Source organism: Anabrus simplex, chromosome 1 (assembly GCF_040414725.1).
Source record: "Anabrus simplex isolate iqAnaSimp1 chromosome 1, ASM4041472v1, whole genome shotgun sequence".
In the NCBI taxonomy this organism is placed as follows: domain Eukaryota; kingdom Metazoa; phylum Arthropoda; class Insecta; order Orthoptera; family Tettigoniidae; genus Anabrus; species Anabrus simplex.
Window position 1 is genome coordinate 748,563,057 of NC_090265.1, and position 15,021 is coordinate 748,578,077.

Genomic DNA, 15,021 nt, shown 5'->3' on the forward strand with positions numbered 1-15,021 from the left:
CGGGAAACTACAGCCGTAACTACCTCCCGAGGACATGCAGCTCTCTCTGTATGAATGATGTACGCATGATGGCTTCCTCCCGGGTAAAATATTCCGGAGGTAAACTAGTCCCCCATTCGGATCTCCGGATGGGGACTACACGAGAGGGGGCGATCATCAGGAAGATGGATACTGACATTCTGTGAGTCGGAGCGTGGAATGTTAGAAGTTTGAATCGTTGTGGTAGGTTAGAGAATCTGAAAAGGGAGAAGGATAGACTGAAGTTAGGTATAGTTGGTATAAGTGAAGTACGTTGGCAGGAAGAACAGGATTTCTGATCAGGCGACTACCGAATTATCAACACGAAATCAAATAGGGGAAATGCAGGAGTTGGTTTAATAATGAATAAGAAAATAGGGCAGCTACTACGACTAGCATAGTGAAAGAATTATTGTTGTCAAGATAGACACCAAACCAATGCCCACCACAATAGTGCAGGCCTATAAGCCTACTAGTTCAGCGGATGATGAAGAAATTGAAAGAATATATGAGGAGATAGAAGATTTAATTCAATATGTAAAAGGTGACGAGAATCTAATTGTGATGGGAGACTGGAATGCAGTGGTAGGCCAAGGAAGAGAAGGTAGTACAGTAGGAGAATTTGGATTGGGACAAAGGAACGAAAGAGGAAGTCGGCTGGTTGAATTCTGCACTGATCATAATTTAGTCCTTGTCAATACTTGGTTCAAACACCACAAACGACGGCTGTATACGTGGACGAGACCTGGAGACACTGGAAGGTATCAAATAAACTTCATTATGATTAAGCAGAAATTCAGAAACCAGGTTGCAAAACTTTCTCAGGAGCAGACGTGGACTCTGACCACAACTTGTTGGTCATGAAATGCCATCTGAAGTTGAAGAAATTGAAGAAAGGAAAGAATGCCAAAAGATGGGATCTAGACAGGTTGAAAGAAAAGAGTGTGAGAGATTGTTTCAAGGAACATGTTGCACAAGGACTAAATGAAAAGGCTGAAGGAAACACAATAGAGGAAGAGTGGAGAGTCATGAAAAATGAAGTCAGTAGGGCTGCTGAAGAAATGTTAGGAAGGAAGAAAAGATCAACTAAGAATCAGTGGATAACTCAGCAGATACTAGACCTGATTGATGAACGACGAAAATACAAGAATGCTAGAAATGAAGAGGGCAGAAAAGAATACAGGCGATTAAAGAATCAAGTGGATAGGAAGTGCAAGGTAGCTAAGGAAGAATGGCTGAAGGAGAAGTGCAAGGATGTCGAAGACTGTATGGTCCTGGGAAAGGTAGATGCTGCATACAGGAAAATCAAGGAAACCTTTGGAGAAAGGAAATCTAGGTGCATGAATATTAAGAGCTCAGATGGAAAGCCACTTCTAGGGAAATAAGACAAAGCAGAAAGATGGCAGGAGCATATCCAACAGTTGTATCAAGGTAACGATGTAGATAATTTGGTTCTGGAACATGGAGAGGCTGTTGATGCTGATGAAATGGGAGACCCAATTTTGAGGTCAGAGTTTGACAGAGCTTTGAGTGACCTAAATAGGAATAAGGCACCTGGAATTGATGATATTCGCTCTGAACTACTGACTGCCTTAGGAGAAACCAGCATGGTAAGGTTATTTCATTTAGTGTGCAGGATGTATGAGACAGGAGAAGTCCCATCCGATTTTCGGCAGAATGTTGTTATACCTATTCCCAAGAAAGCCAATGCTGACAGGTGTGAAAACTACCCCACCATTAGTTTAGTATCTCATGCCTGCAAAATTTTAACACGTATTATTTACAGAAGAATGGAAAAACAAGTTGAAGCTGAGTTGGGAGAAGATCAATTTGGCTTCAGAAGAAATGTAGGAACACGTGAAGCAATCCTGACTTTACGTCTGATCTTAGAGGATCGAATCAAGAAGGACAAGCCCACGTACATGGCATTCGTAGATCTAGAAAAGGCATTCGATAATGTTGATTGGACCAAGCTATTTATGATTCTGAGGATGATAGGGATCAGATACCGAGAACGAAGAATTATCTACAACCTGTATAAAAATCAGTCTGCAGTGATAAGAATCGAGGGCTTTGAAAAAGAAGCAGCAATCTAGAAAGGAGTGAGGCAAGGCTGCAGTTTGTCCCCTCTCCTTTTCAATGTTTACATAGAACAGGCAGTAAAGGAAATCAAAGAGAAATTTGGAAAGGGAATCACAGTCCAAGGAGAGGAAATCAAAACCTTGAGATTTGCCGATGATATTGTTATTTTATCTGAGACTGCAGAAGATCTCGAGAAGTTGCTGAATGGTATGGATGAAGTCTTGGGTAAGGAATACAAGATGAAAATAAATAAGTCCAAAACAAAAGTAATGGAGTGCAGTCGAACGAAGGCAGGTGGTGTAGGAAATATTAGATTAGGAAACGAAGTCTTAAAGGAAGTAGATAAATATTGTTACTTGGGTAGTAAAGTAACTAACGATGGCAGAAGTAAGGAGGACATAAAATGCAGACTAGCACAAGCAAGGAAGAGCTTTCTTAAGAAAAGAAATTTGCTTACTTCAAACATTGATATCGGAATTAGAAAGATGTTTTTGAAGACTTTCGTGTGGAGCGTGGCATTGTATGGAAGTGAAACATGGACGATAACTAGCTCAGAAAGAAAGAGAATAGAAGCTTTTGAAATGTGGTGTTACAGAAGAATGCTGAAGGTGAGATGGATAGATCGAATCACGAATGAAGATATACTGAATCGAATTGGTGAGAGGAGATCGATTTGGCTAAATTTGAAGAGAAGACGAGATAGAATGATAGGACACACCTTAAGACACCCAGGACTTGTTCAGTTGGTTTTTGAAGGAAGTGTATGTGGTAAGAATGGTAGGGGTAGACCAAGGTATGAATATGACAAACAGATTAGAGCAGATGTAGGATGCAATAGTTACGTAGAAATGAAAAGGTTAGCACAGGATAGGGTGGCATGGAGAGCTGCATCAAGCCAGGCTATGGACTGATGACTCAAACAACACAGAAGTGTTCTGTGATAACTACTCCCCCCGGGAGTCATATCAGTTGAAATCAGACAATACAAATTTCAAGCGACAACCTCAAAATTCTTCAAAAGTACTACACATGGAAATAATTAATAATGTATCTCCCTCGCTGTCTCTTTTTCTATATTCAAAAGTGTACCCATACTGGGTAATTTAGGGCGGCTATTACATAATTCGGTTTCACAAACAGATGTATAGATGGAATTGTTGGATGAGAACCTTCAGAAGTCACTTCCCAGGCTTGAAGTCTCGTCTTCCTACTTTCATTGCGTCACCGGCTAAACTCATAAAGCATACGGGCAATGGAATGTTTGAAAAACAAAATAGGCACTACATAAAATATGACGAAGGTAGGATTCTCTATAATGTGAGAGGAATACACTAATATTATTAAATGAGAAGAATCTTCGTTGAAATATATTTGTTAAACATTTTATTATACTGATAAAATCATCACGGTTAGTACACGAGATGATGCCATATTACAACACATAAACAAAGAAATAATCAAGACTGAAGCAATAAATATATATATAGTATACCTTAACGTCATTTCAGTTTATTCACAGTTGTAGTTGTTACTTGGCATACTTTAAATCATTTGATTAATACGCACTGACATGTGGATTTATTTACCTATAACAGTAATACTAAATGGCATCTATTACTTTAATAAGCTGATCAAAAATGGATATTGAATGGCATCCATCCTGTTAATTATCATTAATGATGTATTAAATTATCATGTTTGTGGAAAGTATACATTCCCACAAGTACATTTCCTTTTAAACACGAAATTGCATCGCCGTATATCAAACACATTATCCATTTGACCACGACAATTACATATTAGACTGAACATATACGCGTATTCTGGGTTTACCTAACAAATGATATTCAAAGAAAAATCAACCAACGCTGGTATCGAACCCATCACCATAAAACACTTTGAGGATAATAAAACACGTAAACACATTATATAGGAAAAATATCAAACATATAGCACACAATACATCTTGAAGATATGCCTTAATCAAGCCATAATATCAGGTTCAATTCTTCGTTCCAGCACGAGTCGAACTCAAGTACTTCAGCTTCCGAGGTAAAACGTTTGAAACTCCTATCACGAGCTAATTTAATGCGGAAGGGGTTTATCCTTCGCAAAATCATAAAATTATCCGCGTTACTCATAACGTATCATTAGAATGGAATTGATACTGCATTGGCAAATGAAAGGGATCCTGCAGGTAAACATTAAGCTTGTTGAAGACAACACAATGTCCCACAGACCCTACAAGTCCTTACGTCGTAAATCCGTCAACCATGACAATAGCTGTGTGTCTAGCTCTGTGGCTACAAAAACACATTGAACTCCTCGTTTCTTTCTTTCTTTCTTTCTTTCTTTCTTTCTTTCTTTCTTTCTTTCTTTTTCCTTCATATCATCTCGGCTCGTTATCAAGTACGCATTCATTTGAGAGCCATCACTTATTATTCATTATCTGGCTATATATTCAGCCTAATTCAATATATCACAACAGCCATAATTATTATAATCCTTTATCATTCCAACATCTCAAACATCTCACAAGCTTCACCTTCTATATCATACCACTGCATCTCAAATACATCCTATTAATTTACAGAGAAGACTCCATTCTTACAGGTTATTTAATTCTTCTCGCATGTCTATATAATTCACATAATACCTCGGTTTGAACATCTACAATGATCATTTATTATTATATGGGATTTATAAATATCTGAATTACATTGAAGCAAACATATAGTTTATATTAAATTACTATGAAAAACTTTACCAGGTAATACATTACGAAGAAGTTATAAATTTAGCTAAAGCGCTATTCTTCTCAAAATATGTGCTTCATATACACTAAGAATTTATGGGATCTATATAATAATTCATGCAAATAAGCCTGCTAAATATCAATGATTATTCTTAAATCACCTGAAAACCCTAATTAAAATAATAAATAATCTTTTCCCAGTCACACGCGTATAGTGTTCCCTACATTTAATATTATTATTATAACATTTTAATATTTACAAAATAAAAAATTTCTACTGGCATGCAAATCTCGTGGTTTAATGTATTCAAATTAAGTGTACTTATCGAATGCTGGGTATGGTTTGCCGTCATCTCGAGGTACACCTTAGATTTTTACACCGTCATGATGAGTGGTCATCTCTTTGATAGTCCTTGGTTCCTCTTCATCCTAACACGATCCATGTCTCGAACTGTGGTCTTCTTAGTTGAGTCTCTGGACGTCCCTTGTAGAAATGACTGCAGGCACTTAGGCGCGTTTCTCGTAGGCTCCAGTTCTCGGGGTTCGACGACCACTCACGAACATACAGGCAAAAATGGGAAATCAGTTACTAAACACAGTTTATGTACTTTCAAAGGAATCTACTGGTGATAAGATCCACTAATAACTTTAAATAGATTAATGCAAATAGTGGCAAGTTTGTAGAAATCACTGTTCATTTCCCCATTAATCATACAGTCTATTACCACGAGCGTCCATGGAGTATGCAAACGCTAATTTTATCAGGAATAATTCTTTATTTTACTGAACGTCACTCTCTCTTAAAATGCTTTAGATCAGTCACTATTAATTACTGAACGTAATTAGCTGTCTCACTACCTCTAAACAACCTGATGCGTTTGCCCTTTCACTGATGATTGCATCATGAGCCGCAACTGACTGTCGTTGATATTTAAAATATTAAATATTGAGATAAGGCTTCTATTCATCTCCATTGTACATTATCTTGTACCACACGGCTTATTTCGCGATATTTTACATCGCGCTGATGTGTTTTTCTTCCTTGACACAACACTTCATATACTGATATCCAAGTTCACTCCTAACGTGTAAGTACTGCGGCTACACACATGACAATGGGATACTGTATCTAAGTCCTGGTTCTACTTATAGCATCCGGACTGAATGGTCAGGGGGGGAGGTAAACCACGCTCCTGCTCAAAATGAAGGTCCGGTAATCGGAATCTTTCAGCGACGTGAAAACAATAAAATTATAGCTCGCAACCCCTACTTTCTACTGATCTCATATAAACCTGAAACGATCAGTGGATCATTCACTATCTCAAAAGCGTCCTTTTAGAAATTCACGCGTCATGGTTCATCATGCAAGACCTCCCACTTTTTTCCACACGTCAGATTTCAGCAGTCATCTTTAATCTGCGTACTACTGTATAACAGGCGTCATTACCGATCCACTATTCCAGTATTGCATTTATATGCATCAACAATTAGCATTAAATACATCGGTTCGAATGAGACCTGGCTCATAAATTTCCAAAAATTATCTCAGATGAAGGTGTTCTCCTTCTTCTTCCTCCTCTTTTTAGTAAATTATGGTGAAGTGGCACCAGTGAATGCGGTGTTGAATTAGTAAAGGACATTTATTTTTCAGGGGTTAACACATCTTAATTCAGCCCACTCTCCGACAACCTGCATTTCCACGCGTAGCGTCATCTCTCCTTCTCGCTCGCTCGAAAGGAGAGCGCGATTTCAAGGTTCGGCAGTACTGCGCTATCCTTTTCTCGTTACAGCGCAGAAGACTGCTCCTTTAGGGCTGGGATATCGCAAATCACATCCCGGTTCGGCATATAGACTGCTAATTACTACATTATATGTCACAGAATGTTGCGGAAAAGGGCATATATAATTGACCAAACCTCCTAACATGCCTATGGCATGGTGATGAACGGTTACAAAAGGACCAATCACTTCTTCTTTACCAATTCTAACATTTCCAAACTTCGCATTGAGGTCTCCCATGACTATCACTTCCACATCGGTGATTACTTCTTCGACTGTCTCCAAGAATTCCTCACTGTTTCTACTTTGGGGTGCATAAACTTGGATTAAATCTTTCACTCCTTCTGCTCTCAATCATACTCTTTTATTATTCTGTCACTGCCATAGTCTACCCTATCCACATATTCATCCAGGATTTTGTCAACAATCACTCCTACTCCATTCTTTGCCTCACATCCTCCACTCTACTATAGAGTGTTCTGTATCCTCTACTCATCCTCTTCACTCACTTTCCCTTCCACTTGACCTCAGTCACTCCCATCATTGCAACATTCTCTTTCTCCATAAAGCCAATCAACTCTTCCGACTTTCCTGTCAGGATCATAACATTACTTCTTCCCGCCTTGCTATATTGCTATATTTATTATTGTAACCTATAAGTGTAGCTCAGTGAAATTTGTTTTCTGAAACCTTGTTCAATTTCCTTACAGGCTAGGATGGAAAACCTACAGGAGGAAGAGTAGCAGTCGGCTCACATTGCCCTCAGGATGGAGTCTGCAGTGCCGTCATCTCAAACTTGTCATGATGTATGCTGGGAAGACCACTTCGTAAACTTGGTGACAACATTGAAGAACTTCTCACTGAGCAGTGTTTTAACCGACATCATCTTCATTACAGGGAAAGAGAAAATAGCCGTCCACCAAGCCGTGCTCTCCGGCTTCACTTCATACTTCAACGAGTTTGTCAAGAAAGGAAATGTTGTGTTAATGGAAGAAATTGATCACACGGTCGTGCAAGGAATTATCGACTACATCTACATGGGCGCGGCATCTGTTCCTCGCAATGATGTTATAAAGCTGTATAGAACTGCTGAGCTCCTCAGGATGGAAGGATTTTCACAATTTGAAACTTACAACGACTCTGCCATTAGCCACTTCACGTGGCCTAAACACAGGGAAGTTCTCTTGCAGTGTCTTTGGGACTCGAGACGGGAGCCAGACAAGTGTGACGTGGTGTTCTTCACCAGCGATCTTTCCATGATATATTCGCACTCCTCTCTTCTGGCATCGTGCAGCAACTTCTTGCTGCAGATCTTTGAGAAACATTGTGAACGTGTAAGAAAGCCTTATACGTTTGTTCTTCAGAACGTTCCTGCAAAAATCCTGGAACTTGTTTTAGAGTACTGTTATAAAGGCCAAGTTAAGGTGATAGAAGAAGATATTAAAAGTTTGCACGGTGCTGCCAAACTTCTCAGAGTTCAAAAACTGTACGAAGGACTTGAAGCAATTCGGCCAGCGCTTGCTGACAAATATGACAAAGAGAAAGTTTTTGAATACAGAAGTGTAATCAGAACATCATCACAGTGTCAAAGTATGTTATCAAATTTTCTTGAACATGAAAGTTTGACAGATTTGCTGATATTTGTGGACAATCAAATATTCATGGCTCACAGTGTCATATTAAGTGCCTTCAGTTTGTACTTCAGAAGCCTGGCTAAGTGCATGGGCCAGTGTATGAAAGATACATTTGTGCTGGTTAAAGATGTGAAGCGTTCTCACATGCAAACCTTTCTTGATTACATCTACAAAGGTGAAGCGAACTTTGAAGGTAGCGTGGATGACTTTCGCGAGAGCATGGGAGACTGGTTGGATTTCAGCGTACTGCCAATATCTGAGGAATACAGCTCTGTCGAGGAGAAGTATCTGAAGGAGAAAAGTATCACTTCTGATAATGAGTCAGACATAACTTCCAAGGTAAACTTTTGTATTTTTAGCATTGGCAATCAGTCTATAAGCCTCTTCTTCTCAGTTGCATGTCTGAGTATTGTGAGTTCATGTTTACTAGTCAACGGTGTCCACCAGCAGTCGCCATTGCCTACGGTCTTCTGCTGTCCGGACTGTCACTCGAAGAGGTGCGTGAGTTGCGCCTTCGTTCTGGTCTATCCATCTTCTGAGAGCTCTTCCACGCTGCTTGATTCAATTTACTTTTCCTTGCATAACTAGTTTTTCAAGTTGATTTTCTCTGCTTAATACACGCCCAAAGAACTGCAGGGTTCTCTGTCTAACAGCAGAAGAAAGGCATTTTCAGGATACCAAACTCTTCAGTTATGGATTAGTTAGATCTTTTCTCCATCCAAGGGATTCTTAGCATTCTTGTGCCAACACCACACTCTTCCATTTGGCCAGCATTGATTTATCCATTTCATACAGCTCTGTTGAACTGTATTTCTCTGAAATTTCTGAAAGACAGTGACAAAATGATAAAATGCGTGCTGAAGGAAATCCTCCAGCTTCCTGCTGGCACACCTGATGGTATGATACACACACACACTGGAAGTTAAAAAATCTAGGACTTTTGCAATCACAGTGGGAAGCTGTCCTGCAACAGATTAGCGCCCTTGTTACCCTACAAATAAATGGCAACCCTTACATTTTGGGAAGTAAGCATCCCTCTGAGGAGAGTAACAAATCATAGGTTATGAATTTCTTTTTGTTCCATACTGACAATTGATCACTATCAAAGGGTAGAGAAGGATCCAGCTATTCGGTACCATTAGCTTGTATAATGTTCTATACAATTGGGACTAGTTTCGATCCCATATACACTGGGTCGTCTTCATCCACGATCCAGTTGGAAAAAAATACGCTCACATACAACCAGTAATAAAGTAAACAATCTGGTATGTCTGAATTTATAATCCAAATTTAAAACATTGATGAAGTCCGAATAACACATCCAAAATTGAAATCAAACGACACATCAAACCTGCTGCAGTTGGTGCCGAACTATGTCGTCGCTCCTACAGCAATTCTGTTGCAGTAATTAGGGTAGACTTCACTGCATTTTAGAATTGTGTAGGCCTAATTCTTGTCTGTTACTTTTGGTTTTCAGTAATCAACAGCAATTTTCATTCTGTTAGGGTGTTGTAGAAAAAATTTCATGCAACTAAGTAGTATTGTAGTGTAGTAGTAGCTTATATTAATTACCTTGTCGTTGTGTGATCTTTTTCAACTATCCTAGACAATATTTCATTCATATTCATATTTCATTTTTATAGACAACATTACTTTCCTTTCATTTTTATTTAGAATAAGTTATTTTCTTTTTTCTTTTCTTCTCATTATTCCGCAAAGAATGGCTAAGGAGTGCAAGTGTAGGAACTGTGGGTGTGGCCAGGCATTAAGGATTATGAGGGAGGAGTTGGAGAGTTTGAGGGAGATAATTAGGATTCTCTCAGAGGACAGGAAGAAAAGTAGGCCTCCGTCAAAAAATGTACAGGCAGGAATTGTAGAAGACAGGTGGTCTAATGCTTAAGGGGAAGGAGATTGCAGGATAAGGGCTCTATTCAGGATCAGAATTAAGGGCAGGTGTCTGTGATAAATCAGTACGAGTCTCTGCAGGTAGAACAACCGAGGGAAGATGAACAGGGAACTGTTGCTGAGATGTGTAGAAGTAGGAGGAAGGGAAAAGGTAGGAAAGGGAAATGTAGAGTAGTGGATAGGAAAAGACAAGTGGAACAGGGTCATGGGAGAGAGAAAAGGGAGGAGGAAGTACTGGTAGCTTCTGCAGCAGTGAAAGAAGATATGGCTGACCAGGAGAGGAGAGGATCAAATGTGGTGGGTTGGGTTGAAGCTCTGGTAATGGGGAATTCCATGGTTAGACATGTGGGGAAAGTGTGTGGAGGAAAGGAAACCAGGGTAGAGTGTTGTCCAGGAATTAGGTTGAGGCAGATGTTGAGGAAAGCAGAAGAGAAGGAAGAGGGAAAGCAGAGGGTGGTAGTGTTTTACGTTGGTACTAACTGTACCGGGAGGTACAACTCAACGCCGCGCATTCAAAATAAGCGTCTTAATGAACTCCTCTATCGAACAAAAGTGGAAACTACTCCAACAGGAACTGAGAACTTCAATCAGAAGATGTCACCACTGAAAAATTAAGTAATTGTTGTGTTGTGAGGTTTCCTAAACTGAGTGAATTCTTCCTTGTTTTGTTTGCCATTCATCAAGAAGTTTGGACATTCTTCCACGCATGACACTACCAAAAAACTATGATCATGCACCCTGGTGCAAGGTGTACAAACTTATAACTTAAAGAAGTCTTGTATTCCTAGGTTTTCCATAACTGATCTATGTTCATTTATTTTTAGTTTGGCAATACTTCCTTTTCCTTCCGCCAGTTTTGAATATAACCAATCAGGAATTTTCAACCAATCCCGCATTTTTTGTTCACTATGTGTTAGCCAATAAAATTTAAGAGGGGTGTCCTGATTAGTCTTGAATGATCTCGAACCTTCGCTGAGGGTATATAAATTGTGGCTTTTCACATTTCCTGGCCAATTGATCGTCGTATATCTGAGTGTGTGTGCTTAAGCAGGAGGCGGGCGGCCTCATTCGTCGGCAGCAGAACATCTATAAGGTAATGGCCACATAAATTCTTTCTTGTTGTAGCTACCTCCGCAGCTTAATCCGAGGGAAAGGTCTGAATCTTTAGTTATATAACCTACTTTTCTAAAATGTAACTTTCTTCCGGCTAATGTAAACTGTTCATAAAATCTGTAACTGTAAACCGGGGATATAGAGTGAAGTACCCTCTCGAGCTCCCCTTCATCCTGGTTTGAGGTGACTTCGTTTTGTAACGATTTTCTTCCTTAATGTGTTAAAGTGATTTACTTGCACGCCACTTCAAGTAGTTTGGGATTCGCCCCTGTTTCATCGGCCGAGAGCCCTGTAGGTTTTAATTTCCATTACCTGGGAGTGCAGTGTACACCTTTCAGTTTGTGTTTCGGGCCGTTTCCTTAATCTGTTCTTTTTCGCAAAGGCTCCGTAGGTTGGGTACGAGATACCCCTGTTTCAATTTGTAATTCGGGCCATGGGAGGCCAGAGAGTGTTAGAATTGTGTGTAATGTTGCCTTAAGCGGGCGGTTATATTTGGATGAATGTTGGAGAGCCTGTTAGCTCCTTTTCCAAGTTTTGATTATTGTAAAGAGTGCCTCTGGAAGGCCAGATATTGTATTTAGGGAGCAAGTGCTCTTGATTTAAGGCGATTTCTGCCCCTGACTTAATGGTTTCTAATTTTTAACTTAAATGGTGTAAACTGGATCCCGTATCTCTGGAATTGTAAAACTACGGGCTTGAAGCCCATAATTTGTAATGTTCACTAATCTTGAATTTTTCTAGTCTTCTTTCAAGATTGCTTTTGTACCTGACATATTGTTATTTGTTGTCTTTATGAAGAAATATAACCTTCCATTCAAGTTTTAAATTAATTTTGATATTGTAGTTAGACCCATTCACTCCGGCACCTTCTTTAACCTCTTTCTGCTCCACGGGTATCCCCATAACACTAACAATGTAAGACAAGCAGGAATAGGTACCAACATAGTTGAGGATGTGTGGAATCTGGTAAATGCAGCATGGGTGAATTTTAAGGAAGTGGAGATTGTTATCAGTGGAATACTGTGTAGGAAGGATACTGACTGGAAAGTGGTTGGGGATTTAAATGAGACTGTGGAGTGGGTATGTGGGATAAGTTAGGAATTTTGTTTAGAAGGGTTATAGGCAGGTACATTGAGGGAAACGGTGTGTCCTAGGTGGCGGTGATAAGTGTACAGGGAAATGGAAGTCAAGTAGGGATGACATAAAAATGTTAGTGCACAAGTGTGGAAGTATTGTAAAGAAAGGAATCGAATCAAGTAATTTAATAGATATATACTAACCAGTTATTGTAATAGGAGTTGAATCATGGCTGAGAAATTATATAATGGGTGCAGAAATATTCTCACGGAACTGGAGTGTGTATCGTAGGGATATGATAGGATTTGTAGGAGGGGGAGTATTCCTTCTGGTGGAAGAAGAATTTGTAAGCTACTAAAAGGTTAAAGATGACAAACATGAAATTCTCATCTCATCTCTAAAGATAATAGGCAACTTGATGTCTTTGGAGTGTACAGATCGGGAAATGGTAGCCCTGATGCTGTTTCAGAATTATTTGATAAGATAATCAGCTATGTTGGAAATGATATGGAAAGGAATGTGATAGTAGCAGGTGTCCTCAATTTACCAAATGTCAATTGGGAAGGTAATGCAAATGACAGGAAGCATGAACAACAAATGGCAAATAAGTTAATATGGGAATGGCAGCTAATTCAGAAAGTGATGGAACCAACTACAGGGAAGAATATTTTGGTTGTGGAGCTGGTAAAAACAGATGAGCTGTATAGAGAAACCAAAGTAATAGATGGTATGAGTGATCACGAAGCTGTTTTGTCATAGTTAAAAATAAATGTGAAAGAAAGGAAGGTATTAAAATTAGGACGCTTAGGCATTACCATACAGCTGGTAAAACAGCCATGAGGGAGTTCAAAAAAAGTAAATATGATCGGTAGAAAACGTTAAAGAAAAATGTAAACAGACTCTGCGATGGGTTTAAAGCAATTGTTGAGGAATGTGAAAATAGGTTTGTACCTTTAAAGGTGGTAAGGAATGGTATAGATCCACTATTTTATAACAGAGAAGTAAAGAGACTAAGAAGGAGGTGCAGGTTGGAAAGAAATAGAGTTAGAAATGGCTGTAGAAGTAAGGAGAAATTGAAAGAACTTACTAGGAAATTGAATCTAGCAAAGAAGTCAGCTAAGGATAACATGATGGCAAGTATAATTGACAGTCATACAAATTTTAGTGAAAAATAGAGGGGCGTGTATAGGTACTTTAAGGCAGAAACAGGTTCCAAGAAGGATATTCCAGGAATCATTAATGAATAAGTGGAGTGTATATGTGAGGATCTTCAAAAGCCAGAAGTATTCAGTCAGCAGTATGTAAAGATTGTTGGTTACAAGGATAATGTTCAGATAGAGGAGGTGACTAATACTAAAGAAGTATTAAAATTTACCTATGATAAGAATGACATTTGCAGAAAGATACAAATGTTGAAAACTAGAAAAGCAGCTGGAATTGATAAGATTTCTGGGGATATACTAAAGGCAATGGGTTGGGATATGGTACCATATCTGAAGTACTTATTTGATTATTGTTTGCTTGAAGGAGCTATACCAAATGAATGGAGAGTTGCTATAATAGCCCCAGTGTATAAAGCTGAAAATTACAGGCCAGTCACTTTGACATGCCTTGCATGTAAGCTTTGCGAAAGCATTCTTTCTGATTATATTATACATGTTTGCAAAATTAATAACTAGTTTGACAGAAGGCAGTTTGGGTTTAGGAAAGGTTATTCCACTGAAGCTCAACTTGTAGGATTTCAGCAAGATATAGCAGATATTCTGGATTCAGGAGGTCAAATGGACTGTATTATGATTGACCTATCTAAGGCATTTGATAGGGTAGATCATGGGAGACTACTGGCAAAAATGAGTGCTATTGGAATAGAAAAGAGTGGCTGAATGGATGGCCATATTTCTAGAAAATGGAACTCAAAAAATTATAGTAGGCAAAGCTTTATCTGACTCTGTAATAATTAAGAGGGGAATTCCACAAGGCAGTATTATTGGACCTTTATGCTTTCTTGTATATACCAATGATATATATAAAGAAGTGGAATCTGAGATAAGGCTGTTTGCAGATGGTGCTATTCTGTACAGAGTAATAAATAAGTTACAAGATTGTGAGCAACTGCAAAATGACCTCGATAATGTTGTGAGACGGACAGTAGGCAATGGTATGATGATAAACGGGGTTAAAAGTCCGGCTGTGAGTTTCACAAATACAAAAAGTCCTTTCTGTTTTAATTACTGCGTTGATGGGTGAAAGTTCCTTTTCGGGATGATTGTAAGTACCTAGGTGTTAACATAAGGAAAGATCTTCATTGGGGTAATCACATAAATATGATTGTTAATAAAGGGTACAGATCTCTGCATGTATCTGCATACAGGGGTTGTAGTAAGGATGTAAAGGAGAGGGCATATAAGTCTCTGGTAAGACCCCAACTAGAGTATGGTTCCAGATTATGGGACCCTCTCCAGGATTACATGATTCAAGAACTGGAAAAAAATCCAAAGTAAAGCAGCTGGATTTGTTTTTGGTGATTTCCGACAAAAGAGTAGCGTTACAAAAATATTGTAAAGTTTGGGCTGGAAAGACTTGGGAGAAAGGAGGCCAGCTGCTCGACTAAGTGGTATGTGATATAGATGTTGATTTCCATAGGGAACCTGAAATATT

The 15,021-nt window shown here is 39.0% G+C and overlaps 1 protein-coding gene across 1 annotated transcript in view; it reads left to right on the forward strand.

Annotated features, from left to right (window-relative positions):
• Window positions 1-15,021, forward strand: part of LOC136856904 (uncharacterized) — a 92,899-nt gene that overhangs the window by 32,768 nt on the left and 45,110 nt on the right. Inside the window, exon 2 of the mRNA XM_068231043.1 lies at window positions 7,345-8,607. Within this exon, the coding sequence (XP_068087144.1) occupies window positions 7,402-8,607 (1,206 nt within the window). The 5' untranslated portion in view covers window positions 7,345-7,401. The remainder of the gene's footprint in view (window positions 1-7,344; window positions 8,608-15,021) is intronic.